The following is a 26,299-nucleotide window of genomic DNA, read 5'->3' as shown; positions in this document are numbered from 1 at the left end:
GCAGACGTTGGTAACGAAGGCTCCTAGTGAACAAGTCAATGCTCTTAGTTACCTCATAGGATTTCCTGACACTGTGTTTGTCGATTGCTTTCTGCAGCGTTCAGAAGCTGAATGAGTTTCTCTTGAGCGATGAGATTGGCGAGGACAGCTGGAGGACTGGGGAGGGGACGCTGCCTTTTGAGTCCTGTAAGAAGCACACCGGAGTGGTAAGTGGGGTTTGGTTTCCTTTTGCCATACAGAGGATGGTCCAAACAAATTGTATATTTTCATATGGGTTCAGTTAGAAGAAACTACAAGCTTTGTTTAAATCCACATGAAGAAAAATGGCTACTTGCGCCTACAAAAATAAATCCTCATACATCTAAAAGTGGTACACAGTTATAGAAATGTTGCTTCTATAAATCAGGAGAGAATGACCCACCAGTTGATTTAAAAGGGAGTTGAATGGTTGTCTGTTCTCCCCCACATTCTTAGGATGTGTTTTAGCTCCAGTACACATTCTAAGACGTACTCACTAGTACATTAAGTGCTTTGATTCACCTAACGTATACAGTGCATTGCCTGTTTTAGTCTCATCGCAGCACACTGAGTTTGCATGCATCAGTGGCTTGGACAAAGTTGTAAGATTAGGAAGGATCTGACTCAGAGTTTAAACCTGAGTCTTGTCACCTGCAGACCAGCAGGTTCACTGATCCTGGCCACAAGCATTTATTCAATAGCTGCAAAGGGTCTGGAAGTGGTCAGTCTTGTCTGGACATGTGTCACACGCAATAGAAAGCAACCGTTGGTCATGGATCCACCAGGCTCCCAGATGCCCAGGTTACCTTGTAGCAGATGCCAAGAGCTAGGTTGTGGCTCCGCACCGGTGCGTGAGCTCTCTCCCAGCATGGTTTGTTTTCTTGCCACAGGAATCAAATGATACATTAGTTTGAAATTACAAGACCATTTCCTGGGTGGATATAAATGAAAGGAGACGTGACAAAGTAACGGGGTTACTAAGTTAGAGTGACCATCTGCCCGACCGCACTTCTGAGGAGACAGCAGTGGGCTGAAACCTCACCGGTGCGTGCCATTGGGAGGGACACTGGGGAACAGAAAGGCATTTTTTCAGAAGACTGTGTCATGAACATCTTGAGTTGTGGAGTGACTTGGTTTATATAATGCACAGAAGGGCAGTATGTCTAGAGCTTGGTGACAAGAAGAAAAATGAGACGCAGTTATAATAATGACTCAGGGGTTTGTAGAACATGGGAAGGGTTTAGATTTTACTGAAATGCAGTAGAAGGGCTATGGAAAACATTTACTTTGTTTATTTTGGGTTTGGGAGACAGTGTCTCATGTATCCCAGACTGGCCTGGGACTGCTTGGCTGAGAATGACCTTGAATCCCTATTTTTCTTCCTTCCACATCCCAAATGCTGGGATTCCAAGCACAGAATAATCTTACTTACTGTTCAAAAGTTAACTTTGGTGACTGAGTGAGGTCAGCAGGCCAAAGGAGGGAACTGGGAAATGAGTAGAGGCCACTATAGTAACTACCTAGAGATGATGGTTGGGGTTAGGATTTTGTTGCAGTTGTGGTGAATAGGGTGAGGAACTGATGGACTTCAGTGTATATGCTCTACACTCCCTGTCTCTCTGTCTCTGTCTCTCTGTCTCTGTCTCTCTCTGTCTCTGTCTCTCTCTGTCTCTGTCTCTCTCTGTCTCTGTCTCTGTCTCTGTCTCTGTCTCTGTCTCTCTGTCTCTCTCTGTGTCTCTGTCTCTGTCTCTGTCTCTCTCTCTCTCTCTCTCTCTCTCTCTCTCTCTCTCTCTCTTCTCTCTCACTTAAGGATTCAAGAATTACCCAGGGCCTCATCCATGCTAAGCACATTACCAGATCCCTCTGCGTCTTTTTTATGTTCAGTTAATAAAAACGTGCTGAAAGATTACTTGGCAGCAAGGAAGAAAGAAGACTCAAAGATGGCTGCTTTTTGATTGGTCGACTGCTGGATGCCTGCCTTATGATTGGTTGACTGCTAGATGGCTGCCTTATGATTGGCTGACTACGGATGGCTGCCTTTTGATTGGCTGACTGTGGATGGATGCCTTTTGATTGGCTGACTGTGGATGGATGCCTTATGATTGACTGACTGCTGGGTCGACAGTGGAGTCATTCTCTGAAACTGAGCTGCTTAAGGAGGTGGTTAATGTCAGGGTGACATAAAGAAGTGTGTATTTTGCAGTTGATGGTTTTAACAACATTTATCATCACCCAAGGAGAAACGTCAGCATCAGAGTTGGAAATTTATGAAACATAGACTATCACCCTAAGCCAATGGGACTGGTTGAAACCTGTCTTCAGTTGTGGAGGTGGCTCTTTTGGTGAGGTGATTGGCACAGACGCATAAGGACCTTCATTTATACCCCAAGCATCTACATGTAAATCTGTGTGCGATAGCACGTGCTTGTAACCCCAGGGCTGGGGAGGCAGAAATAAGAGAATCCCTGGGTATTACTGGTCAGACTTAGGTGAGCTGATCAACTCCAGGTGCTGTGAGAGATCCTGCCTCAAATCGTAAGTGGGAAACAGTGAAAGACAGTAGCTGATGTTGACATCTTGTCTCCACATGCACACATACACAACACAAAGTAAATAAACAAATCAGTGTTGTTATAACTATTCCTCACTTATGTAACTGCTTGAAAAAGACATAAATACATTTACCACTGGTATGACTCATCAAAAGTGAGTACACTGCTGTCCTCTCAGTGGAGCTAGGTGAGACTGAGAGAGTCTTCGTGAAAAATCCATCTACAATACGCTTTTCTTCATATTGTGGTTAAAACTGCTAAAAAAAACAAAACAAAACAAAACATTAAGCCAGGTGCTTGACTACCTGTAGATGCTCTGTGTTCCTTCTTTCAAGGTTGTTTCAATGAACAGGCATGACTACTGTCTGAGAAATAACTCATGTGTGCTTGTCTACACGGCCATGGTGGGGTCTACAAAGAATGTTTCATGTTGTGTGGAGATGTACACCAATGCAAACACACATGGCTACTTCAGGTCAGAGCAGGGAGCTTATAGGGTTGAGGTCATTCACAGGTTGGATACCTGTGTGGGCCACACAGGAAATCTGTGGGGGCTGGCAAGGGGACTCAGTCAATAGAAACACTTGATGTTGTTGCAGAGAATTTGTTTGGGTCCCAGCACTCAAGTGGGACAGTTCACAATCACTTATAATTCCAGTCTCAGGGTATCTGATGCCTCTCTCTCTCCCTTTCCCTCTCCCTCTCTCTCCCCCCTTCTCCAACTGCGGGCATACACACACCTGTACGCACACACGCACACAGGCACATACACATGCATGCACGCACGCATGTGTATTGCATTACAATGTATTTATATTTTTTTTAAAGAAAAAGAAAGTCAAATATTGGATTGTAGCCAGCCCCTCGCACTTTTGATGCTCTTCCGTCTCCCAAAGAACACATCAGACCATCTTCCAGGGAGGCAGAGTGAGCAGAGCAAGACGACCTCGAAGAAAGGGGGAGGTCAAGTTTGTGGAGTTGGAGGTATCAGAAGAATTATTTTCTGTATGAGATGAGGTGGAAGGGAAAAATTATACTGCAAAGAGATTTTTTTGGAAGGAAAAAGAATCTCCTTCAGCCGTGTCCAATATTCAGTTATTGAATTCAGTCCGGACTATCTGGTGTCTTCCAGGGTCATTCATCAGCGTGGACAGCCCAAACCACAAATGACAAGCTTTTGTAAAGTGCCGTGTGTTTGAAACAATGCTAGTGGAAACTCCTCCTTGAGAGCACTTGGGGTACTCTCTATCCTGTGAGAGCTTAGAGTTGAGTGGTCTTGGCTATAGAATTGCCACAGAGAATCGGTTATGTTCTAGAGCCAACGCGTCTTCAAATTACATCGACGGAGCTGCGACTCAAGTCTCTGTCAACACACTCTTCTTCCCGACCTCGCCCTGGTTTCATGAAGTGCATGAAGTCATTCTTATGAGTCCCTGGGGAGACAGTAGTAGCCCAGAAGACAATGATGTTAGAATATAGGCCCAGGTATACTTTGTATGCAAGATATATCCACCCTGAAGAGTTGTGGTAATTCCAGAATGTTCCATGCACTGTTTCCAAGACTATCCGTGAGGGCTGTGGGCAGGGCAGGCAACTAACATAACATCTCACTACCACACACACACGTTCTCTTCCTTTAATGCAGGATACGTGTGCACAGTGTTTCCTAGCTGGACTTGCCTCAGCTGACTCTCCGTTGTCAGTTTTCTTTCTGAGATTTTGGGATGTGTTTCTTTCATGAAGCCTTGGCATTGTTCTGTTTGACGGTTGACGTTATTTTGGGACATCAGTTAACGGGAGTTGGAAAGGCAGTGTCTCGTTTGGATGATTTTCAGACATTGCTAGTTCTTATAGAAGCGATAATTTCTTAAGATGTTAAACCTGAAATTGTAGACAAAAAAATATTTTTAACGGTTTCCTACTTCTAGAATCACTTGCTTTTCTAGGTAAATCGACAGTTTTAGACTGTTACAATTTAACCTTAATCACCTCTACACGGTATTTAAGCGGGACATAATTATTTATCAGGAAGTAATTTATTGCTAAATGTATAGACAATTTTTGAGGTTTTTTTTATTCTAAAAGATTTTTTTAAGTCTTTTTTATGTGTGTGGGCGTTTTGCTTGCATGTATGTCTGCAGCACATATGTGCAGTACCCACGTAGGCCAGAAGAAGACTGGAGTTACAGCCAGTTGTAACGTCCATGTGGGTGATAGAAACCTAGGGCCTCTAGAAGAGCAGCCAGTGTTCTTAACCACTGAGATGTCTCTCCAGTTCTTGTATGTGTATGTATGATCTCTCTCTCTCTCTCTCTCTCTCTCTCTCTCTCTCTCTCTCTCTCCCTCTCCCTCCCCCTCTCTCTTCCTCCCCCCCTCTCTCTTCCTCCCTCTCTCTCTCTTCCTCCCTCTCTCTCTCTCTGTCTTTGTCTGTCTGTCTCTCTGTCTGTCTCTCTGTCTCTCTGTCTTTGTCTGTCTGTCTGTCTGTCTGTCTGTCTCTCTCTCTCTCTGCAGGGATGTGTAGGGTGTGTGTGTGTGTGTGTGTGTGTGTGTGTGTGTGTGTGTGTGTGCGCGCTTGTGTGTGGGTGGCGAGGTTGGTGCACAAGCCCGTGTATACAGAGAGGCTTGGGAAGGGCATCTGTGTCCTCTCTCACTCTCTGTTCATCCTTTGAGGCAGAGTCTTTCACTGAGCCAGGGACTCAGGTTTTCTGGGCTGGACTGAAACCAGCAAGCGCCAGCAATCAGCACCCTTCCCACCATCGTTTGCAAGTTCTATGTCTTCATTTCCCCCAAGACGTCGACTAGTTAGCCTTAAGTTCTCATCTGTCCCTGTTTGCTCTTGTGGAGAAGCCGTTAGGACCGACTAAAATTTGACATTCGCTTTGTTTGTTTTTCTTGGACTCGAAGTGGAATAGCAATGCGAGTGAGCATTTGGTAAAATGTCAATGTTTTCATAACGCGTCAACTTCTGTCCTCTTCCATTTGGAACGCAGCAATCAAAACCGATAAACAGGAAGCAGCCTGGAAGGTACCACCTGGACAACTACGAGCAGGCGCGGCGTCTTCGGCCTGCTGAGACTGAAGATGTTGCCATAAAGGTTAGCTCATCTCTGGGGTTCTTACCGGACTGCGAGCATTTATGCTACTCTCTAGGCTGAGGTCTGAAAGCGATCGAATGCAGATCGAGGGTCTCTTTGCTGTCACAGCCCTGACAGTATTTTAAGTGTACTCTGGTGAGTTTATCATCCTTTTTTTTTTTTGGTGGTTGTTTTGTTGTTTTCCTTTGAGACAGGGTTTCTCTGTGTAACCATAGCTGTCCTGAAACTCACTCTGTAGACCATGCTGGCCTCGAACTAGCAGACCTCCTGCCTCTGCCTCCTGAGTGCTGGGATTAAACCATGCACCACCACTGCCCAGCTGAGTTCATCATTCTTTTCTTCACGTCTTCAACCTTACATCTGGGACCCAGAAAAGAGCATTTCTTTCTACCAGAAATCTACCATTCAACCCTCTCCTGTAGCACTCACACGTAAACTAATTCACAGAAAATACCGGTATCATAAATCATCTTTTTAAAGGAAAAATATTCATGACCCTATTCCTAGGAGGGTAGGAGCAAATGTGTACCCACCACAAATAGGAAATGACATAACAATACCGTTAAAGTACAGCATGGTGAACCAATGAGTCTATTGAAGTTACTTACAGGAGTGTGGGGGAGGGGTTACCTACAGGAGCGTGAATGACTCAAAACTACATCCATCCCAGAATGGGTGGTGGCTCAGGAGAGCTGGAACCCAGGATCTCTCTGGACAAATTGTATGGGGCTTGACAGGCCAGAGAGTTCCCTCCTCAGCTTTTACTGGCTATATGCTGTGAGGGGTGGACAGGCATTGTGAATCTTGTACGTTTCAGATATTTCTTGATACTTGTGCGTTGCCTATTGCCTAAGTCTTAAGGGGTCTCTATTTTGGAGTTCCTGAGCCTTGACAAGCTTCCCGCAGGACAGAATGTGATGTCTGGGAGGAAATTGGTACCAACATGAATATGGGCACTGTCTGGCTTCATCAGCTTCTCCCGGTCCCTGGTGTATTTGATATAATTCCAGACATAGCTTTTATACTTTCTGCAGCCTCTTGTGCTTAAGTAGAACCCAAACAGAAATGGCGGCCTTGGGGGCACAGCTGGGGACTGATGGCTGGGACAAATCACAGGGAGAAGCCAATGGCAAGCAGGCTCTGGAACAGTGCTGGATATCAGAGGGCCAGAGTCCTAGAACCCCCCCTGTTGGAAGCCTCCTTATCCAGGTACCCTGCACATCCCAGACCACTCCAAGACAGTGGGGTTCAATGCCTGGCCTGTGAGAAGTGTGCAGTTACGTGTTTAGGGGCGACCATGTGCTCCAGGCTGTTGTCTGGAGGTTTCAGACCACGTTTTCCCCTCTCACCCTTGGATGAAGCTGTGGCATCTTCAATCATTTGTCATAGCTGTCACCAAAGACCTCGTAGTTCTGTGCTCACATTCAGGGGTGATATCAGCACTGGCTTCCTTTTCTGGTACGTGAGAAGAAAACATGATTCCTTTTAGTAGTTAAGGAAAAAGTATGCTGGGACATGTATTTACTTGTTATTCTTATGTGTGTGTGCCCGTGTGAGTTTATGTGTTCTGTGTGCGTGTGCGTGTGTGTGTTGGTGGAGGTTAGAGGAGGGCGTTGGGTCCCCTGAGCTGAGGTTACAGCTGGTTGTGAGCCCCCTGATGTGGATGCCGGGAACTGAACACGGGAGCTGTCAGAGAGGGGAGCAGCCAACACTCTGGACTGCTGAGCGGTCTCTCCAGTCTCACACCAGTGCTTCTCAGTTACACCACCAAACACACAGAGCTTAGGTCAGGCTCTGCTGTCCCTTGTGTTAGATTTAAACTTCTGAAAGGAGCCGCCCTCTGGTTATTCACTGGTACCACGTGTCTAACTTAGTTCCTACGTTCTTATTTTCTAGGTGACGAACGGATACTTCTCATGGGGCAGTGGTTTAGCCACATTATCCAATATTGACATTCGAATTCCAACAGGTAAAGCTCATGGCTTGAGCGTTCTTTTTCCTTTTACCAAGATAACTAAGCATAGCAAAAAGTGAAGCAAACTTTATTTGTGTTCATTTAGTTTCCACTTCCTGTGTATGTGTGTGCACGTGGATGCATGTGTGTGCAAATATGTGTGTGAACCTTTGCATGTTTATGTGTAAGTGTCTGTGTGTGTATGTGTGTATGTGTGTATGTGTGTGTGTTTCTGTGTGTGTATGTGTTTGTGTGTGTTTCTGTGTGTGTATGTATGTGTGTGTCTGTCTCTGTGTGTATGTATGTATGTGTATGTGTCTCTCTGTGTGTGTATGTGTCTGTGTATGTGTTTGTGTGTCTGTCTCTGTGTGTATGTATGTATGTGTATGTGTCTCTCTGTGTGTGTATGTGTCTGTGTATGTGTTTGTGTGTCTGTCTCTGTGTGTATGTGTTTGTATGTGTGTGTGTCTGTATATGTGTTTGTATGTGTGTGTGTATGTCTCTGTGTATGTGTGTATGTATGTCTCTGTGTGTATGTCTCTGTGTGTGTGTCTGTGTGTGTATGTGTCTGTGTGTGTTGTGTGTATATGTGTCTGTGTGTATGTCTCTCTATGTGTGTGTGTGTATGTGTATGAGTCTATGTGTGTGTGTGTGTGTGTATGTGTGTGTGTGTGTATGAGTCTGTGGGGGGGGCATAGGGTGGGTATATATGTGGAGGCCTGAGGTTGCGGCCTGGAGTCTTTCTCAATCTTCTACTTTACTCTGTGAACCGGGGACTTTCAGTTCAATTCAGAGCGAGCTCAGTGGTATAGCTAGTCTGGCTTGTCATCTTGCTCTGGGGATGCCCTGTCTCCATCTTCTAAGGGTGACTGCAATTAGAGGTCGGCTAACAAGCCTGTCTGGCATGTACCTGGGCTCTGGTATTCTGAACTCTAGTCCCCATAATCTTAACCACTGACCTATTTCCCATGTCTCCTGACCCATTAAAGGAGGTTTTAAAGATATAACCGTAAGTTTCTATTACTGATGTGCACCAGGTTCCTCATAAGGCAACACTGTAAGCTAGAAATTATAAAGTGGGACTATCTTTAAAAATGTGTGTCTTTGGACAAGTTATTTCCTGTTCACTTGGCCATTTGTGGAACTTGAGAAATTGGGGTTGTTCATTTCCTGTTGTGTTTAAGAGCAACCTCAAAGGAAGGTTATTTGTGAAAACATCCAAGGCCCTGAAAACTGCTGGTGGTCCTTGTGAGTACTCCAGGATCACTCCCCCGATTATTTACTTGCCTGGTAATTTGCTTACCCTTCAGTTTTATTGAGATGCAACTGATCTACAGTAACTGGATCTCAGCTCTTTAGTATTCCGTCTCGAGTTTCTTTTCAGAATTTTGTATTTTGACTATTTTCACCTCCATCTTCCAACTCCAACCCCCTGTCTTTGCTCCCCTAACTCAGGGGAATAACTTCTCTTTTTAAACTCAGCAACCACAGTATCTGTTGTTCCCCTATGTTCAGCTACTCTTGGGAGAGGGACCTACGCTGGCGTGTGGTTGATCTACCCGTGGTTATACCGTAAATAAATCTGACTCCTTGTCTCCTGGCGGCTACCAAATACCATAATCTCCTCAGCCACTCATGTGACTTCATGTTCACCTCCCCACCCCATACGCTGTCTTCTGTCTAGCTTGTATTTTGTGCAGATCTCGTGCATGCTGTTATAACCTCTGTGGGTTCATATATAACACCGCCCAATTGTGCTCAGAAAACAGATCCCTTGGGGACATCCAGCACTCATGGCTTCTATAGTCTTTCTGTCTCCTTCAAGAGTTTGGGTCCAGCATAGCAGATGAACTTAATATACAGACGCTTCCAAAATTTTCTTTTTATTTTTCTTTTAGTTTATAATTTTTTTTGTGGGGAGAGCATCCCAGGAGCTATCCTGCCACAGATTGAAGTCATGCAGATATTCTGTGGAGCAGGCATGGAAGCATCTTGGAAATGTTTTACCCACCAAGCAACAGTCCCCCCTCCCTGCCCCACATGCATCCTCCATCCTCAGCAACCCTTTTCTATTTCTGCTTCTGTGAGTTTGAGAATTGTAAACCACAATCCTGGACGCATGTAGTATTTTTTTCATCATTGTCTGTCCTCATAATCCTTCAAGGTGCTTCTATATTGTCGAAAACAATTTCCTTCTTTATACGTGAGCATTGCATGTATGTAGCTTGTTTTCATGCCATCGGCGGACATTGGATTGTTCCTATCTGCTTTGATGTTTGAAAGCTCCTTCAGCGAATGTGGGAGCACAGCCATCTCTTCCGATCTGAACTCTAGTTATTTCGTGCAGACACTCAGAGGTGATTTTAATGGACCGTGTGGCAGTTCTGGTTGTAATGTTTGAGTCTCCTTCATACTGATTTCACACTAAATGCTCATGTTTTGTTTTTCTGCTATTGAGCTGTAGGGAATCCTTGTATATTTTGGACGATTAATAGTTTATCAGAGAGAAGGTTTGTGAGTGTTTTCTGTTCAACACCCCCCCCCATTTTTATGTTGAGGTATTCCCATTTTGCTGGTTTTTTTTCTATTGAATTTTGTTTCTATTTAAAACCCAAAAATTCATTGCCAAGGTCAATAGGAAGAATTGCTTCTCCTATGCCATCTTCAAGGGTTTTGAAGTTTTCAGTCTGTTAGGTCTTTATGTCGTTGTGAGATGACTTTGGCTGCAATAGACTCTAACAGCCGAACCCCACTCTTCTGCAAGTGGACGTTCACTCTGTGCATTGCCACCTGTTCCTTCCCCGCTGTGTGGTCTTGTGGTAGATTAGGTGACTGTTCATAAAGGTTTATTTCTGGGCTCTCTGTTCCATTCTGTCATCGCCCAACGTATGACCACCACAGAGATCACTGAGGCTTTGTATTCTTTGTAATACATTTTGTCACAGGATGCTGAGGAAAAGTTACCTTCAGTCTGTAGATTGTGTTGGGAAGTGTGGACATTTAATAATGTCAGTTTGCCGAACACATAACCCCGGGTGTATTTCCATATCACTCTGCTCTCCTGCGTATATCTTAGCGCTGTTCTGTAGTTTTTAGTGTGACGCTCTTCTTCCTTGGCTAAGTCTTACTTCTATATTTTGATTTGCTAACAACAAATGAACCAAGAGGGAAATTTAGAAAGCAATACCATTTACAACAGCACCAAACAGAACAAGACATGTAGGGAGGGTCACAATAATTTTATTTAAAATGATTGAATAACTGAACAGAAATATTCACTCAACCTGGTGTAACGATCAGTAGCTTGAGCATTTTCTATCACACCTGGAAGGAAACGGGAATTTAGAGTCCTAATAACAACATGAATCACTTTCATCCCAACAACAAATTTTTGCCATTATTGACCTTTTATTGTGTGAATTTAATGGTGAAAGTTAAAACTAATGCTGATGGTTTAATGAGTTACTTCTTTTGTTCTTTAGCCAGATGAGCAATTTTCCATTTACAAAATAATAAAGCAAGGGTCTGCAATGCAGCCCAGTTGGCAGAAGCATCAGAAATTTATAGCAAGTCTGAAAACAGCCTGGGCCACACCAGCTTTTCTTTCAAAAAAAGTTAAAATAATAAGTCAATACCCATATGTTTCACTTTTTCCTTTCTTTTCCAAAAAGACAGGGGTTGGTATATTTACTTCACTACTGGAAATCAAACAGGGCTAGGGGTCAAAACATTAGACCTGTCTAAATGTGTAGGAATTGCATCTAGTTTCTTTTTTTAACTTACATTGTTATTTATTTTGGTAACTTTCCCCCTAGCCTTTGTTTTGCTTTTAGTGTTTTCGGCAACATCTCGCTGTGTGGTTCTTGATGTCCCAGAACATTAGTGTAGATCAGGCTGGCCTTGAGCTTGCACCAATCTTCCCAGCTGTCTGTATTCCTAGTGCTGAGACTCCCGGCATGCCCCTAGGGTGGGTTTTAATCTTACATAACTAAGTGAAGTCTTCCTGTCCTCTGCTTTGTTTCTCTAGGTCAGCTAACCATGATTGTGGGTCAGGTGGGTTGTGGCAAATCGTCTCTCCTCCTTGCCATCCTTGGTGAGATGCAGACCCTGGAAGGAAAAGTTTACTGGAACAAGTAAGTATGTCTGTCCTACTTTGCTCTCCTGTTATGATAAACGCTCAGACCCAAGGCAACTAGGGGAGGGAAGCATTTGCTTGGCTAACCTGTCCAAGTCGCTATCCATCGCTGAGGGAAGTCAGGGCAGGAAATCAAGGAGGAACTTGTAGCAGAAACCACAGAGGAATGCTGCTTGCTGGTTCACCTAGCTCACACTTAGCTAGCTCTCCTATACAGCCCAGAGCCACATGCTCAGGGGATGGTGCCGCCCACAGTGGGCTGGGTCTACCTCTGTTAATTAACGATGGAGACAATCTTCCATAGACATGCCCATAGGCCAGTCTGATCTAGATAATCTCTTAATGGAGAGAATCCCTTTCTCAGGTGACTCTAGGCAAGTTGACAGGTGGTACTATCTAGGATACTACTTTAAATTGTTTTTCTTCACACAGCTAAAAATCTTCCAGGAGAATTCTACAACAATAATTCTCCATTCACAAGCCAAGAATCTCAGAACTAGGCAAAGATATGAAAACATAAATCACAGAAATATCAAAACCCAAAGAAACCTCAAATGTCATAAAGTTGTAAAATAATTCACTGTGACAATTTATGATCGTATAAACGAGTACACGCTAAGATGAAAGGTGGGGATGGTGAAAACACATTTTTAAATGTAAATGAGGAACACTCAAAATTCCTTCTGTCATAAAATAAGTTATGGAAAACTCACACTACTTATAAAGCTTAGATGTAAACAGATCATCAAGAGTTCAATGCTTGAGGAACAAATAAACGTTCTTTCTAAAGTCTTCATAAGAAGCTGAAAAGCCACAATTTCTCTCCACATTTAATGTAAGCCACCCACTAGGGGTATTGAGAGAGGCACAGGCAGGAAAGCCTAGTGTTTCAAAGACATGATGAGGAAGGGACCTGGTGCTCCTCAAGTGCTGAGACACTGTAAGAAGGGTTTGTGAGGAGCGAACACCTCAGCTGACACCAAGAGAGGTCACAAATTCGGGGAATGGAAGCAGGGGTTTTTAAAACACGTTGTGTAATGCAGTGATATGGGGCTGTATAGATACATAACTGAGTACTGAAGGCCAAACTAGGTTTATTTAGTCTGCCCACTTAGTTGAGTCCTCATAGGCAGTATATGAAGGAGTGGTTGTATCTTTTGTCAAATAAATAAATACGAGTGCTGTCTAGGAGTTCCTATCTAGCTGTGATTCTTCCCCGGTGAGCATAGCAATGGCTGGAGACATGGTTGGGAACTATGCCACGCTACTGCTTTTCTGGTTGCTGGAGGCCAGAGGTATCTGCTAAGAGTCCTCCTGCTGCATACGTCAGTGGCACCAAAGTGAAGTCTCACTGTCAAGGACCCAGTTTTGAACAGGTTCCACGTAGCAGAGCCAGCTGTTTGTGCACCCAGGTTTCTCTGAGGAAATATTGCTTCTGGGCCCTTTAGAATACACCAGGCTTGAAATACACATTACGAGAAAGAAAGGCTTGGCTGCGAAGTTTGACCTAGAACTCTGGCTTGCATTGTTGCTGGCAAGAGGAGGAAGCTGAGAAAAGTTTAGCATCCGATTTATCTGCCTTGGATAAACCAGAAAGCAGTGGTCATGTTTGCCCCTGCTCAGGGGAAAGCTTAGGATATAGCCACCCCTCAGTTGATGTTGATCACTGCGGTCAGATAGTAAGCAGCTCTCTGACTTTCATCCTCTGTTCTGGATGGAGAAGCAGACCCCACTGGACTAAGTTACATGATATGACAGTGCTGTCATAATCTAATTACTTGCCTCTCATTTAACATCGATTCATCAAACATGGGAAGAGTTCTGATCTGCTCTTCTCTGGGCCTGCACTCTGGTTGAGTCAACCAGACTCTGGGCTTCACCATTCCTGACTACTATAATTTGTTTAATAAATTAACAACATGGCAATGTGGAAATACATTTTGTTGTTTCTTTGCACTCAAAGCGAATAGTCCATGTATATTCCACCTTATCCCGTAAAAAGAATGTATAGTGATGGAAGATGGTGATAAAGAAGCCAAGAATGAAGTTAATGTTTGGACAATAACCTTTGGATATATTTTTCTGTAGTTTAGACCATGGCATACATGTGTCCACACACAAATACATAAGGTATATAATTTTAACGCATGACATCCTTAAAGGTCACCCTTTAGGCATTACCTCACTCTGCCTCCTGGTCACTTGATACTGAACTAATATTTTCCATATTCAGATGACCTTCTTGCTTGGTTTCTTGTAAAACTTGCAGTCTGGCTCTCCTCTTATGCATGTAGTAAGGCACAGCAGCACATGTGGGTGATCCCATGTCCCAGAATGATGAAGAAGAAGAAGAAGAAGCATGACTTTGAAGCTAGCCTGGGCTATATAATGAGACCTCATCTGAGAAGCACCAATCCAACCAACCAACCAACCAGTCAGCCAGACAGCCAGACAGCCAGTCAACCAGATAGACAGGCAACCAGACAGCCAGACAATCAGATAGACAGACAACCAGACAGATAGACAACCAGACAGACAGATAGACAGACAGCCAACCAACCAGATAGACAGACAACCAGACAGCCAGACAACTAGATAGACAGACAACCAGACAGACAGATAGACAGACAGCCAACCAACCAGATAGACAACCAGACAGCCAGCCAGACAACCAGATAGACAGACAACCAGACAGCCAGACAGCCAGACAGCCAACCAACCAGCCAAACAGCCAGACAGCCAACCAGTCAGTCAGACAGCCAGACAGCCAGACATCAGACAGCCAGACAGCCAACCGACCAGTCAGCCAGACAGCCAGACAGCCAACCAACCAGCCAGACAGCCAGACAACAAGATAAACAACCAGACAGACAGCCAACCAACCAGACAGACAACCAGACAGACAGACAACCAGACAACCAGACAGCCAGACAGCCAGACAGCCATAGATTTCTTCCTTAGTCAGTTCTTCAGGATTTTGCTTTCTCTCTCCTCTGCTTCTGTATTTATAGAAGCACCCATCTCAGCATGCATCTTCCCAACACAGTGACAGTTTCAGCTCTCTGCTTCTGGTCTTTTGTTCTCTCGTAAACAAATGAGGATTGTTGGAATCATTTACTGATTTTTTTTTGTAAGTAATAAGGGAATGGAAACTGGAACTTCGTTATCTAACACATTTGTCAAGACAGGAAATCATTCCAAGGTCCTTCTTTGCTTCCTGGATCTCCCTTGAGCTTTAAATCCTGCTTCAGGGCCAAGGTCATTTGGAAATCCCCCAGGCACCTCAAACTGGAGGCATTTGATGCTAAATCTCTGATGACCCCCATCACAGGCCCTTCCCTCCTGGGCCCATTGTCTCTCCCTCCACTGTCTTCCCCTCTCACCATCTCTGCAAGCCCCTGGTGGAGCAGGATGGTTCTCTTCATTCGCTCACTGCTCCTTCCAGTTCAAGCGTAGGAACACAAGACGCGGTTCCTGAGCTCATCACCATCCGGTGTGCCATTGACAAAAACATCGACTTTTCTTTGTGGGTCTTATGCCCACTGCTTACGCCATATTTCAGCCAAAGAGGATTTACCCTGTTCTTTGGGCGTCTTTCTGGCCTTTTCTCCTGGTGTTATCTTAGTGTGGCCAACTCTTTATACACTGCGTGGCATCAGCTCCTGAAAAATCTGCTTCTATAAGGAAATTTATTTAAGCTCACAGTTTAAGAGTACAGAGCTTCGTGATTGGGGGTGGGGGTTGGGGTGGGGTGTCCTGGTTGTGGGATCAGGCAGCCGCTAGGGGGCGTGGCTTCGGGATCAGGCTGATCAAGTTGTATCTGCACTCAGGAGACAGAGATGCAAGTGCTTCTGTTCAATTCTTCCTCCCCTTTTCGGTCCGACCCCAGCCAATTCGATATAGTTCCCCACATTCAGAGTGGGCCTTCCATCCTCAGTTAAAATTCCCTGAAAATGCCCTCATAGACATGCCCAGAACTGTGTTTCCATTGAGATTCTCTGCTCATCTTGGCCCTGAGTGCTTACCATGCTCTGACAACCATAGAACGCCCAGCAAGGAGGGGTAGAACCTTCATTTCCATAGTCTCTCTAGTGGTTTCAGTGCTAGGAGGTGACCAGACTATCTCTTCAGTTGGACTCTCTATTTATTTGTTTTGTGTGGAGATGCAGATGCCCCAGCACGGGTGTGGCGTTCAGAGGACAACTTCACGGAGTCTTTCCTTCTACCTCGTGGCTCTCAGGCAGAGCTCCAACTCAGGTCCGTTAGTTAGACATGGCTACCAGGACTCTATCCAGTGCGTTATTCCCAGCTCCGGTCAGTGCTCTGAGTGATACTGAACATAGCAGGGATTTTACTCAGTCATTGTTTACATGAGTTGATGGTTTCCAAAGTCTCCATGTGGGATGATGCCGCAGTTGTGTGATGAGCATTTCCACGCGGATGAGTACAGATGAGTCCATTAACTTTCAACGCATCTGCTTTTTCTTCCACGGGTGACTTAAGTAATGTCACTATTAAAAACATTAAGGTCAGATGTCCTGGACTCTAAAACTGGGAAATTAAGTATTTTTGTACTTGTCATTGATGAGTTACTTAAATCAGGGGAGAATAACTGAGGGACTTTTTAGTTTATTAGTTTGGTATTTAGTGGTATTATGTCTCTCGGCTTCAATTAAACACGCTGATGTGTCGTTAGCAGTGTGTAATAGTGGAATTTACTCTTAACAGTCCTAAGACAAATTTGTCACCAGAGGATGTGACTACATGCATTTTCCCAAAAAAAAAAAAGGCTTAGGACACTGTCTGAAGTAAAATGGTAGCTATTTTTGGATTAGAACAATTGTGTAAAACTATTGAATATAGAGCTTTCAAAATAATATAATTCAGGTGAGCCTAAATGCTTCAAAAATCAAATATAAAATATTGATATTTAATGCCTTTTTCCCACCCTAACGAAGGTATAAGTACATGTCATCAGTCCAACCCCACTTCGCCATGAGTCTCACCGCTCCGCTATTGTGTCCAGATATTGTAGTTTGAACCTGCTGCATGTCCAGCTTTCTTATGTGATCCTCAAAGGGAGATACCTGGGCTTTGAGTGCCATCCATGTTTAGATGCTCAAGGTGTTTCTTCTGACCCTTTCTCGGGGTAGTGAATGAGAAACTTAAGTAGATTAAAATAAAAATTTAATGGGAGAAGTGGGAGATACAGAACTGTGGGCAATTGTGTTCTAGAGAAATCGTTCAAGTTTTCCAGAGCTAATGGAGCAGAACGGGACATAGGGTATGGCTGGGACTTGAGGCAGAGGCTTGTGTGGAGAGAGCAGGTCTTGCTATCATCCGGGAGCTTAGTGGTGGCATATTCCTGCCCAAGGAAGACAGAAAGGAAGAAAATTATCTATATGGTTTGTCTTCGAAAAAATATTGAGAGAATACGAATATTTCCGGTGCCTGTTTATCGTGTACCTGATTTGCACGCACGTCCCCTCAAGGCTACCTTTCGTCATTAATGAACCATTGTTTGCCGTACTTGCAGTGTAAATGAATCTGAGCCTTCTTTTGAAGCAACCCGAAGGTATTATTTCTATTTTCACCCGAGTTTAATAAGAATAACTTCCTCCCTCGGTCTTTAATCTCTCGCCCCAGTTTCCCTCTTCATTGTGATGGTGTACAGTCACTTTTAGCATGCCTACAATGTTTCCAACAGCGGTGGCTCACAAAAGGATTAATTTGTCAGGCTTACGCCTGTTATGCCAGTACTGTAAACCCTAGGCAGATGAATAGGCTTGCTTTCTAAGCCGTTCTGCATTCTACCCTGAGCTCCAGATGAGTCCAGGCTACAGTGATAGTCTGTCTCAAGACAAAAGGAAAGAAAACATTTAATTTGGCAAACGAATTGTGTCAACTGTTTCTGTTTTAATGGATTTCGTGCCTTTCAAGTTTGGCTGAAAAATCAAACTGTCTTTTAGTAAGGGAGTTTGAGGGCTCATTAAATAAAAACACAAAGAGTTAATACGCGCATGAACTGTGCCTCCGAGGATATTTGAGTACAGTCCTGAGGTGGAGAGCCCAGTGCTTTAGCCGCTGAAAAAAAAAGAAAACAAAGTCAAGTTGAGCTCAATGCCGAATCTCAATGAAACGCTGGGTTTGGTCCCCAGCATCAAATGATTCCCCAGAGTAAGGGGAAGAGCAGGCAGACAGCCAGACTTGGGGACCACTGCTTTCCTGCATCTGTGGTTATCTAAAAGATGACTGTCACACTAGACTCTAATGTCCTCTAATGCCCCAAGATGCCCTGCTTCCCAATGGCCATTTAGCTGTTCTCAATTCTTCCCCTTAACCTTCCTTTTCTGTTAACTGCAATCCCATCGTCGTAACTGACACATCATGTACTAACCATGGAAATCTGACCTTGAAGCTCATCCACTCCCTGCCCCAGCCCGGTCCCATCATCCTCCAGTTCTTCAGTTCACGTGTATTCTGAAGTGACTGCAGGTGAAAGCCTAATGTATTGGCATCTGATATAATCTTTAAGCCAGAGAAATAGAAAAGGGAGGAGGGATTTATCAGCTTATTTTTATTTTGTGTCTTTCCCTTAAGAATGTTTCTTAGTTCTTAAGAGAATTTTACATAATGTACCATGATCATGGACACCCATCCCTTAACTCCTTTCCTTAAAAATATTTTACATGTTTGAAATATGGGACTTAAATGTTATTTCAACATTGAAACAGACTCCTCTAGATATCATTCTCCATTTTGAAATAGTTATGTTGCCTATGACTTTAAAATATATTTATGTAACTAAGTCACAAACAGATGCCCTGATTCTAGTTTCAATTCATGTTTCTTAAAGGTCACCATAAAAAAAGAATCCACTATTACATAAAGCGAGTTTAATACAAACCAAAACATCTGTGGGATACTAAAGAGAGTGAATTATTAATAACCCTTTAATCTCAATTTAGAAAAGAAATTTTCTCTTGATGGTTTATAGCATTAAACACTTCAGCACAGGAGAATCAAATTTTCCTTGTCACATGGCATTTTAATTAGATGCAGAGCCCTGTAGCTGAAGTGGCTTATTTGGTAATCACATTCTAAGGTCCGTGGCCTCCTCTGCCTTCTCTTCTCGTTGTCTCCTCTGTGTCTTCCCTCCCTCCCAGGTCTCATTTCCCTTAGGTACATGGAAATGCTGAGCACAGCACTTTGTGTAATCCAGGTTGTGTGTGCCTTCTTCACAGCAGAAGCAGGTACTCTGTGGCTTATGCTGCCCAGAAGCCTTGGCTCCTCAATGCTACGGTCGAGGAAAACATCACTTTTGGAAGTTCTTTCAACAGACAGAGGTAACTTTGCATGATTTTACAACCAAAACAACCACTTGTGAGCTGTGGTTTGGACCAATTCACTTACTGAGAAGCTATGCCCCAAAACTAAAGGGGGGAGAAGGAAAGGGGGGGAAGGTTGGGAAGGGAAGGGAGGTGAGGGAAGGGAATGGACGGAGGGAGGGAAAGGGAAGAGAGCTCTGAGGACTGGAGTGGGGGGAGTAAGGGAGAGGTGTGATTATGGTCTCGGTATATAAGACCCTTGAGGGAACATCTGTGTTCTCAGAGACCCTGAATCTTTTTCTCCCAAAGGTACAAGGCTGTCACCGATGCCTGCTCTCTGCAGCCAGACATTGATTTGTTACCCTTTGGAGACCAAACTGAAATTGGAGAGAGGGTGAGCTGCATGTATTTGAACTAAGCAGTGCACACAACTTGAGAAAAGTTTTCTGTTTGTCTTTAATCTCCAGAAGAACCTAATGAAATCTGGGGGCTTAGGAATCCCATGGTGTCCCAATGACAAGGGCCAAAATATAAGGGCAGACATCCTTTGACACCACCATCCCTTATGTACCCATTGAGATACAACTGTGTGTGCCACACTGTGCTAGCCACTCAGGGCTTGCGGTGGTGGGTGGGGGTTGGGAAGAGTGAATCACCACCGCTGGCTTTGACCAAGCATACGTTTGCCTACTGGTCCTGCTGACTAGAATTACTTTGGAAGACGAAGATTGCTTCTGACAATTTCTTTCAGTCTCATCAACATCTCCTTGTTTCGTTAACGTATAGTTTATCTTTTCACACCCTTATTTTATGATGACATCACGCTGTAGCTATCCCGAACAGCTGAAAGCATTTAGGCCTGCCATCTTCACCACAGTAATGACTAAAAAAATCGGTAACGCCTACAGATCTAAAGCTGTGCTAGGCAGAGGGCTAATTATCTACCGTGATAACAAATTGTGTCGCGGGTAATTTTGTCCTCTGCCCAGTACAGCTGAGGCTACAATGGCTGAAGCACTGAGAAAATTTCTCAGACTCAGTCAGTTTCAGCTATCCACGATCGGCCACCTTCTTCTCAACCGTCTTCTGATGCAGCACCATGCCTCAGTCAAGGCATGCTTCATGTCTCTGAGCTTGGCTTCCATGTGTGCCAAATAAGGGCACTCTTGATCTAATGAGCCATGAGGGCAATCCTGATCTAATGAGCCATGAGGGCAATCCTGATCTAATGAGCCATGAGGGCAATCCTGATCTAAGGAGCCATGAGGGCAATCCTGATCTAATGAGCAATGAGGGCAATCCTGATCTAATGAGCCTGCTTTGAGGAGTAAAGCCCAGAAAGCTGTAAAACTACCACGTACACAAGCTTGGTAACTAGGTGCTAAGTTAACGTTAATTATTAATTAAGGATTATATAATTATGATATAACAATTAATTTATTATTAATCAACATGTTATTGGCATAACTTATAACATCAAATTACAGAGGTATGTGTTGAGAGCTGGAGAGATGGCTCAGCCGATAAAAAACATTTGCTGCTCTTACAGAAGAGCCAAGTTCAGTCTGACCACCGGTCTAGTGGAGCTCACACCCTCCTGTAACTCCCAACTCCAAGGGATGTGACTCCCTCTTCTGACCACAGGCATCTGACACTCATGTGCACATATGCACACACAGGAACACACATGCACACATAATTAAAAATAAAATTAAAGTCTATGAAAAGAGGTATATGCCAAAGTATGTAAAAGGTAAAAAAAGGAAGAAAAGAAAATTGAAATTGCTTGTCTTTGGCGGTCACCAAGGGTGTTGGTTATTGGTACTCTTGCATGGCCAAGGTCTCCATTAGCGTGAAAGGAAGAGTCATGGGAAGGAGCGAGAATTATTGATACAACCAGCAGTGGCATTACAGAGAATCCCTAGTGTTGCCAACAAAGCTCAGAGATGCCTGCACTTTCAAGGTGATCTTTACCACCAGGTCCCTTCTTAGTGATGAAAACAGGGGTTTCTCCTGTTTGCTTTGCAGGGTATCAACCTGAGTGGGGGTCAGAGGCAGAGAATCTGCGTGGCCCGGGCACTCTACCAGAACACCAATATTGTCTTCTTGGTAAGAATAGGAACTTTAATTTTATTTATAACTTGTATTTTCCCCTCTCTGGACAAATGGGTCTTTACAATGCCAGGTTGGATAACTGAGGGAAAGCTGTCTTAATTTGTGGAATTACAGAGCAGAGTGAGCGCATGCTCACAGACTGAGAGTTGGTCGAGTGCATGCTCACAGACCGAGAGTCGGTCGAACCAGGCTGGTGTTCAGGAAATTACAATATAAAGCACTGAGGTGCTCTAAGCAGTATCTGCTTAAATTTTGTTGTATTTATTTATTCATTTTGTGTGGGAAGGCGAGGAAGTGTTTGCCTGCCGTGGTGCATTGTGGGGGTCAGAGGGCAAATCACCATGTTGGTTCTTTCCTTTCAACATCTGCGACCCAAGAATCCAACTCAGGCTGTCAAGCTTGGGGGTGATCTCCTTTAGCTTCTGAAACAATGTGCCAGCCCCTGGAGGTAATGGTTTACCTGGGTTTCCTAACCAGGAGAATCATGGAAGGAGTGTTGATGGTGATGGGTAATTGGGCAGGATTTTCTTCTGTGTAGTTCATGGCAAAGTGATAAGGGTTGGAGAGTAGGATTGTTGGTGGTCACAAGGCCATCTAAATAGATATTCCCTTCCATGGCATGTGCTCAGGCTGTAGATTAGAGTTAACCTCAATGATTCCTAAAATGGTAGCAATTTTTCCTCAACTTGAATAGAACCCATGTCTTGAAGACACTTCTTATGGTTTTCATGTAGTCACAAAATTTGTAGATTTGCCTTGGTTGTGATTTTTATCTGGTTGAGTTTCTACAGGAGATAGGAGCCAAAACAGCAGCATATATAAAGAATGGGAAATTTAGAATCCAGCAGAGAAGGTAAACGTGTCCTTCTCCTGTGACATTGTTAATCTTTATTTGTAAATATGCTCATAGAGGCTGACAATTCCTTTCAGTCCCATCAGCATCTCCTTGTTCTGTTAACGTAGAGTTTATCTTTTCACACCCTTATTTTATGAATGGTACACATGCTAGTTCATTTAATCCATGCTCTGAATACTTAATTTTTAATGACTGCTATTGGTGGCTTTTATTGATGTGAACGCTGTTCCTTTATCCAAGGTCCTATAAGAATTACTGACGCAGGAATGTAGATCCAGTGGGCTTGATTTCATAGTTTGTGTGTTTTCTAGTCCTGGGACTAAACCTACAGCTTTGTTTATGATGGGCAAGTGCTCTCCCACTGAGCTATAGGCTCAACCTTCTTTTTATTTTGATCAAACTATTGCTAAGTTACTCAAGTTGGCTTTGTACTTATTCTGTGGGCCAAACAAGCCTTGAATTTCTTGTTGAGTAGCTGGGATGACTTGCCTGAACTCCTGGCTGACAAGAGATGGAACTCTGAACCATCATGATCTCCTGTGAGTCCTGGGAGACATGACAGTGTCACTGCAGCACCTTAGAGAGGGACACACAGTGACAGCTACCACTGCTGTACTCAGACAGTAAGGGTAAAACAGCACTGTGATGTGATCGAAGGAAACACTACATTGTTTTGTTGGATCTTCGCATCAGTCTGGCCGCTCTCTTTAGCATCCCCCTCACTTTACAAATGACAGTCCAGACATTGCCCAGAAGAGAGAGAGGTGGTTACAAATGCATCTCAGCTCTCTTACGGTACTACAGTTCAGAACTGTGTGGAAAATTGACCTGAGTCAATTTATAATAATAAAAACTCACTTCTGACTTGTTATCTTTCTCCATATGAAAATTTCCTATACAAATGACTAGGGATGCTTGGTCTGTACAACAAACAAACAAACAAACAAACAACAACAAAATGCCTCAGGTTTTACAGGACCCAGAAGCAGAACTTGTGTCAAAAGCAACCCATTCGCCCCTTATAATAGTTATCTGGATTCTCAAAGCCAGTGGCTGGTTAATTAGACTCCTGCTGCATTTGTTTAAATGCTTCTTTCACTGCCAGCATGGGGACAGCGTGCCCTGGAATGATTTATACTGCTCACACGCACTTTCACTTTAAAGTAATCTGTCCTCTGGAAGAGCAGCCAGGGCTCTTCACCTCCGAGCCATCTCTCCACATCCATTCGTGACAATTTCTAAAAGCAAGTTATTGGGCGGCGGAGAGACAGATTAATCTCTTGGATGTTCTAGTTCATAGAATGTCTTAGAAATAGCGGGCATTCATAAAAATGACCCAAAGGTTCAGAAATATTTTTGAAACATTAGAAATTATAAAATTTGGGGGGTAAAATTCTTCTAGTAATCAATTTCGTTTCGCTACTATCTAAACTACATTCATAACTTCAGATATAAACATACATTTATATCTATATTTGTTAGGTATTTGTATACACGCATATACACACAATGACAATGTTACTTATTCTGTTATCTAGAATATCCATGTATTTTTTAAAAATTTTTATTAGATATATTTCTTAACTTACATTCCAAATGTTATTCCCCTTCCCGGTTTCCTGTCCATAAGCCCACATTCCCTCCCTTTCCCCACCCCCATACGAGTATTCCCCCTATATATCCCCCTTACTGCCCCCCCATATTCCCCTGCCCTGGGGGTCCAACCTTGGCAAGACCAAGGGCTTCCCCTTCCACTGGTGCTCCAACAAGGCTATGCTCTGCTACCTGTGAGGTTGGAGCCCTGGGTCAGTCCATGTATAGTCTTTGGGTAGTAGTTTAGTCCCTGGAAGCTCTGGTTGGTTGGCATTGTTGTTCTTATGGGCTTGCAGGCTCCTTCGCCTCCTTCAATTCTTCCTCTAATTCCCCCCAAAGGTCCCATTCTCAGTTCAGTGGTTTGCTGCTGGGCTGCTGCTTTCTTATCTCTGCTACTAAATGCATTTATATAAAAGGCGTCTAAGAATGTTCATTAATTTACCCACTTATCTGTAACTGTGATGTCTAAACAAAATAACTGTTTAATTACTTTGCTAATATTTATTTTTCATAAGTTTGCTCTTAAATACTTTAATGAAGCCATTACTACTGTTTCTGTTTATTGAGCAGAGAATAATTGAATGCTGGATAAATATCGAGCTAATTATATTATTCTCTGTGATGGCCGTGCACATAAACGGACTCTAGCTTCTGAACATAAACGCTTTGCTTCACTGTCTGCCTAATCCATCTCATCTGTGTAGAGAATAAGACGGTGCTACGTTCTCTCAGAGTTACCATTTCTGCTTGTGTGAGTGTGGGCCGAGGTGTGTAGAACCGATGGAACGAGAATCCCGCCACTTCTTCCTTGGGCCCATAAGTAGACATGGGTCTGCATATTAAACAAGCAGGAAAACAACACAGAAATCAACATAGCAGCGCAGACATGTTTGGGCACCCTCAGTTCTTCACAAGAGCTTGGGGGTGGGGGGGGCGGTGCTCTTTTCCCCATTTTCCAGTTGGTTCTCCCTCATCTCCCTCACACCTTCCCGCTCCTCTGCAGGACGATCCATTCTCCGCTCTGGACATCCACCTGAGCGACCACTTGATGCAGGAAGGGATCCTGAAGTTTCTCCAGGACGACAAGAGGACGGTCGTCCTTGTGACTCACAAACTACAGTACCTGACGCACGCGGACTGGGTGAGGCTCCCTATGTCTGTGTCGCAGCCGTACCTTACAGACAAGAAACATCAAACACTTCCTGGGGTAAAGGTTAATCATTTGGCCACTTCTCGGTTTTGCTATGTCTCTGCTCCCATGTTCTTTCCTCAGATCATAGCCATGAAGGATGGGAGTGTGTTAAGGGAAGGGACTTTGAAAGACATCCAGACCAAAGACGTGGAGCTCTATGAACACTGGAAAACCCTCATGAATCGGCAAGATCAGGAATTAGAAAAGGTAAGCCTCAGAGTGTTCTGTGTGATTACTAGAGATGCCTTTAAGGAAGAGCTATGCCTCATAACAGACACGATGGCCTATTACAACCTCAATGGAAGCCCGAGGTAATTGCATCTTTGCATACAGTTATTGAGCAGGCCATTTTGAACCTGCGACATCTTATTCCTTTCTTTCTTTGTTAGTTTGTTTACTTATTGTGTTTCTGGTGTGTATGCGTCTTAGGGTTTTAGTGCTATGAACAGACGCCATGACCAAGGCAAGTCTTATAAAGGACCACATTTAACTGGGGCTGGCTTACAGGTTCAGAGGTTCAGTCCATTATCATCAAGGTGGGAACATGGCAGCCTGCAGGCAGGCAGAGCTGAGAGTTCTACATTTTTATCTAAGGGCTACTAGTGGAAGACTTGATTCTAGGCAGCTAGGATAAGGGTTTTAAAGCCCACATCCACAGTGACACACCTACTCCAACAAGGCCACACCTCCTTCAACAGGGCCACACTGAATAGTGCCACTCCGTGTGTGTGTGTGTGTGTGTGTGTGTGTGTGTGCACTTGGAGTGCATACCCATGGACATGTGTAGAGACTGGAGGAGTGTACTATGTGACTTCTGTCACTCTCTACTCTAGTCGCTAGAGAGAGGGTCTCTCAGCCTGGATCTAGGCTGTTGACCACACATCATCTTTCTTCCTTGTCTTCCCCACAGTTCTGGGGTCCCAGTTGTGAATGTGCATTCCTGGATTTCTATGTGGGTGCTGAGTCTGAGACTCAGGCCCTCACGTTTAAGCAGCAAGTGGTCTTCTCCTTAAAGCCGTCTACCCAGGCCCCAGCCTGGGCTGTTCCGTGCTGTCCGTTGGATGAAGTCCTCTGTCTGTTTTGGCTCTGAACCATTTGGAACTACATTTGTATTTACAAGTAGAATGAATAGTTATCGAGCCTCGAGACTTCCTTAGTGTGCACTGCTTTCCGGATTTATGTCTCTTCCTTTCTCACACGTGGTAAGATCGTTTTCACGCGTTGCCTACAATCAGGCAACCGCCGTGAACACAAAAGCCAAGATGGCATTGAGAACTCTGGCTGAAGTCAGCAGTTGTGTCTGGAATAGCGTGGGGGGTGACTGAAGGTTAGCAGAAAGAAAAAAGAAAACAATTCTTTTTATCCTTTTTAGACCCCACAAAGCTGTTCTTACCCTTGCTGAGTTCTCAGGAATGCTTCTGATGAGACAGCATGGAAAGTATTTCCTCACTTTTACTGATA

The 26,299-nt window shown here is 44.0% G+C and overlaps 1 protein-coding gene across 10 annotated transcripts in view; it reads left to right on the top strand.

The window, feature by feature from the left end:
• Abcc9 (ATP binding cassette subfamily C member 9) overlaps positions 1–26,299 on the top strand; it is a 123,990-nt gene that overhangs the window by 49,024 nt on the left and 48,667 nt on the right. For 7 of the 10 annotated variants that reach the window (XM_039107119.2, XM_039107120.2, XM_039107122.2 and 4 more), the window contains 10 exons: positions 98–206; positions 5,561–5,665; positions 7,562–7,634; positions 11,647–11,752; positions 17,291–17,329; positions 18,999–19,100; positions 19,392–19,476; positions 21,111–21,191; positions 24,650–24,787; positions 24,920–25,045. In XM_039107119.2, coding sequence (XP_038963047.1) covers positions 98–206; positions 5,561–5,665; positions 7,562–7,634; positions 11,647–11,752; positions 17,291–17,329; positions 18,999–19,100; positions 19,392–19,476; positions 21,111–21,191; positions 24,650–24,787; positions 24,920–25,045 — 964 coding nt within the window. The remainder of the gene's footprint in view (positions 1–97; positions 207–5,560; positions 5,666–7,561; positions 7,635–11,646; positions 11,753–17,290; positions 17,330–18,998; positions 19,101–19,391; positions 19,477–21,110; positions 21,192–24,649; positions 24,788–24,919; positions 25,046–26,299) is intronic. The other 3 variants (XM_039107124.2, XM_063285618.1, XM_039107123.2) reach the window with 1 other exon arrangement.

Source organism: Rattus norvegicus, chromosome 4 (genome assembly GCF_036323735.1).
Source record: "Rattus norvegicus strain BN/NHsdMcwi chromosome 4, GRCr8, whole genome shotgun sequence".
Lineage (NCBI taxonomy): Eukaryota > Metazoa > Chordata > Mammalia > Rodentia > Muridae > Rattus > Rattus norvegicus.
The sequence above is the reverse complement of the archived record's forward strand: the minus strand, read 5'-3'. Positions and strand labels throughout refer to the sequence as shown.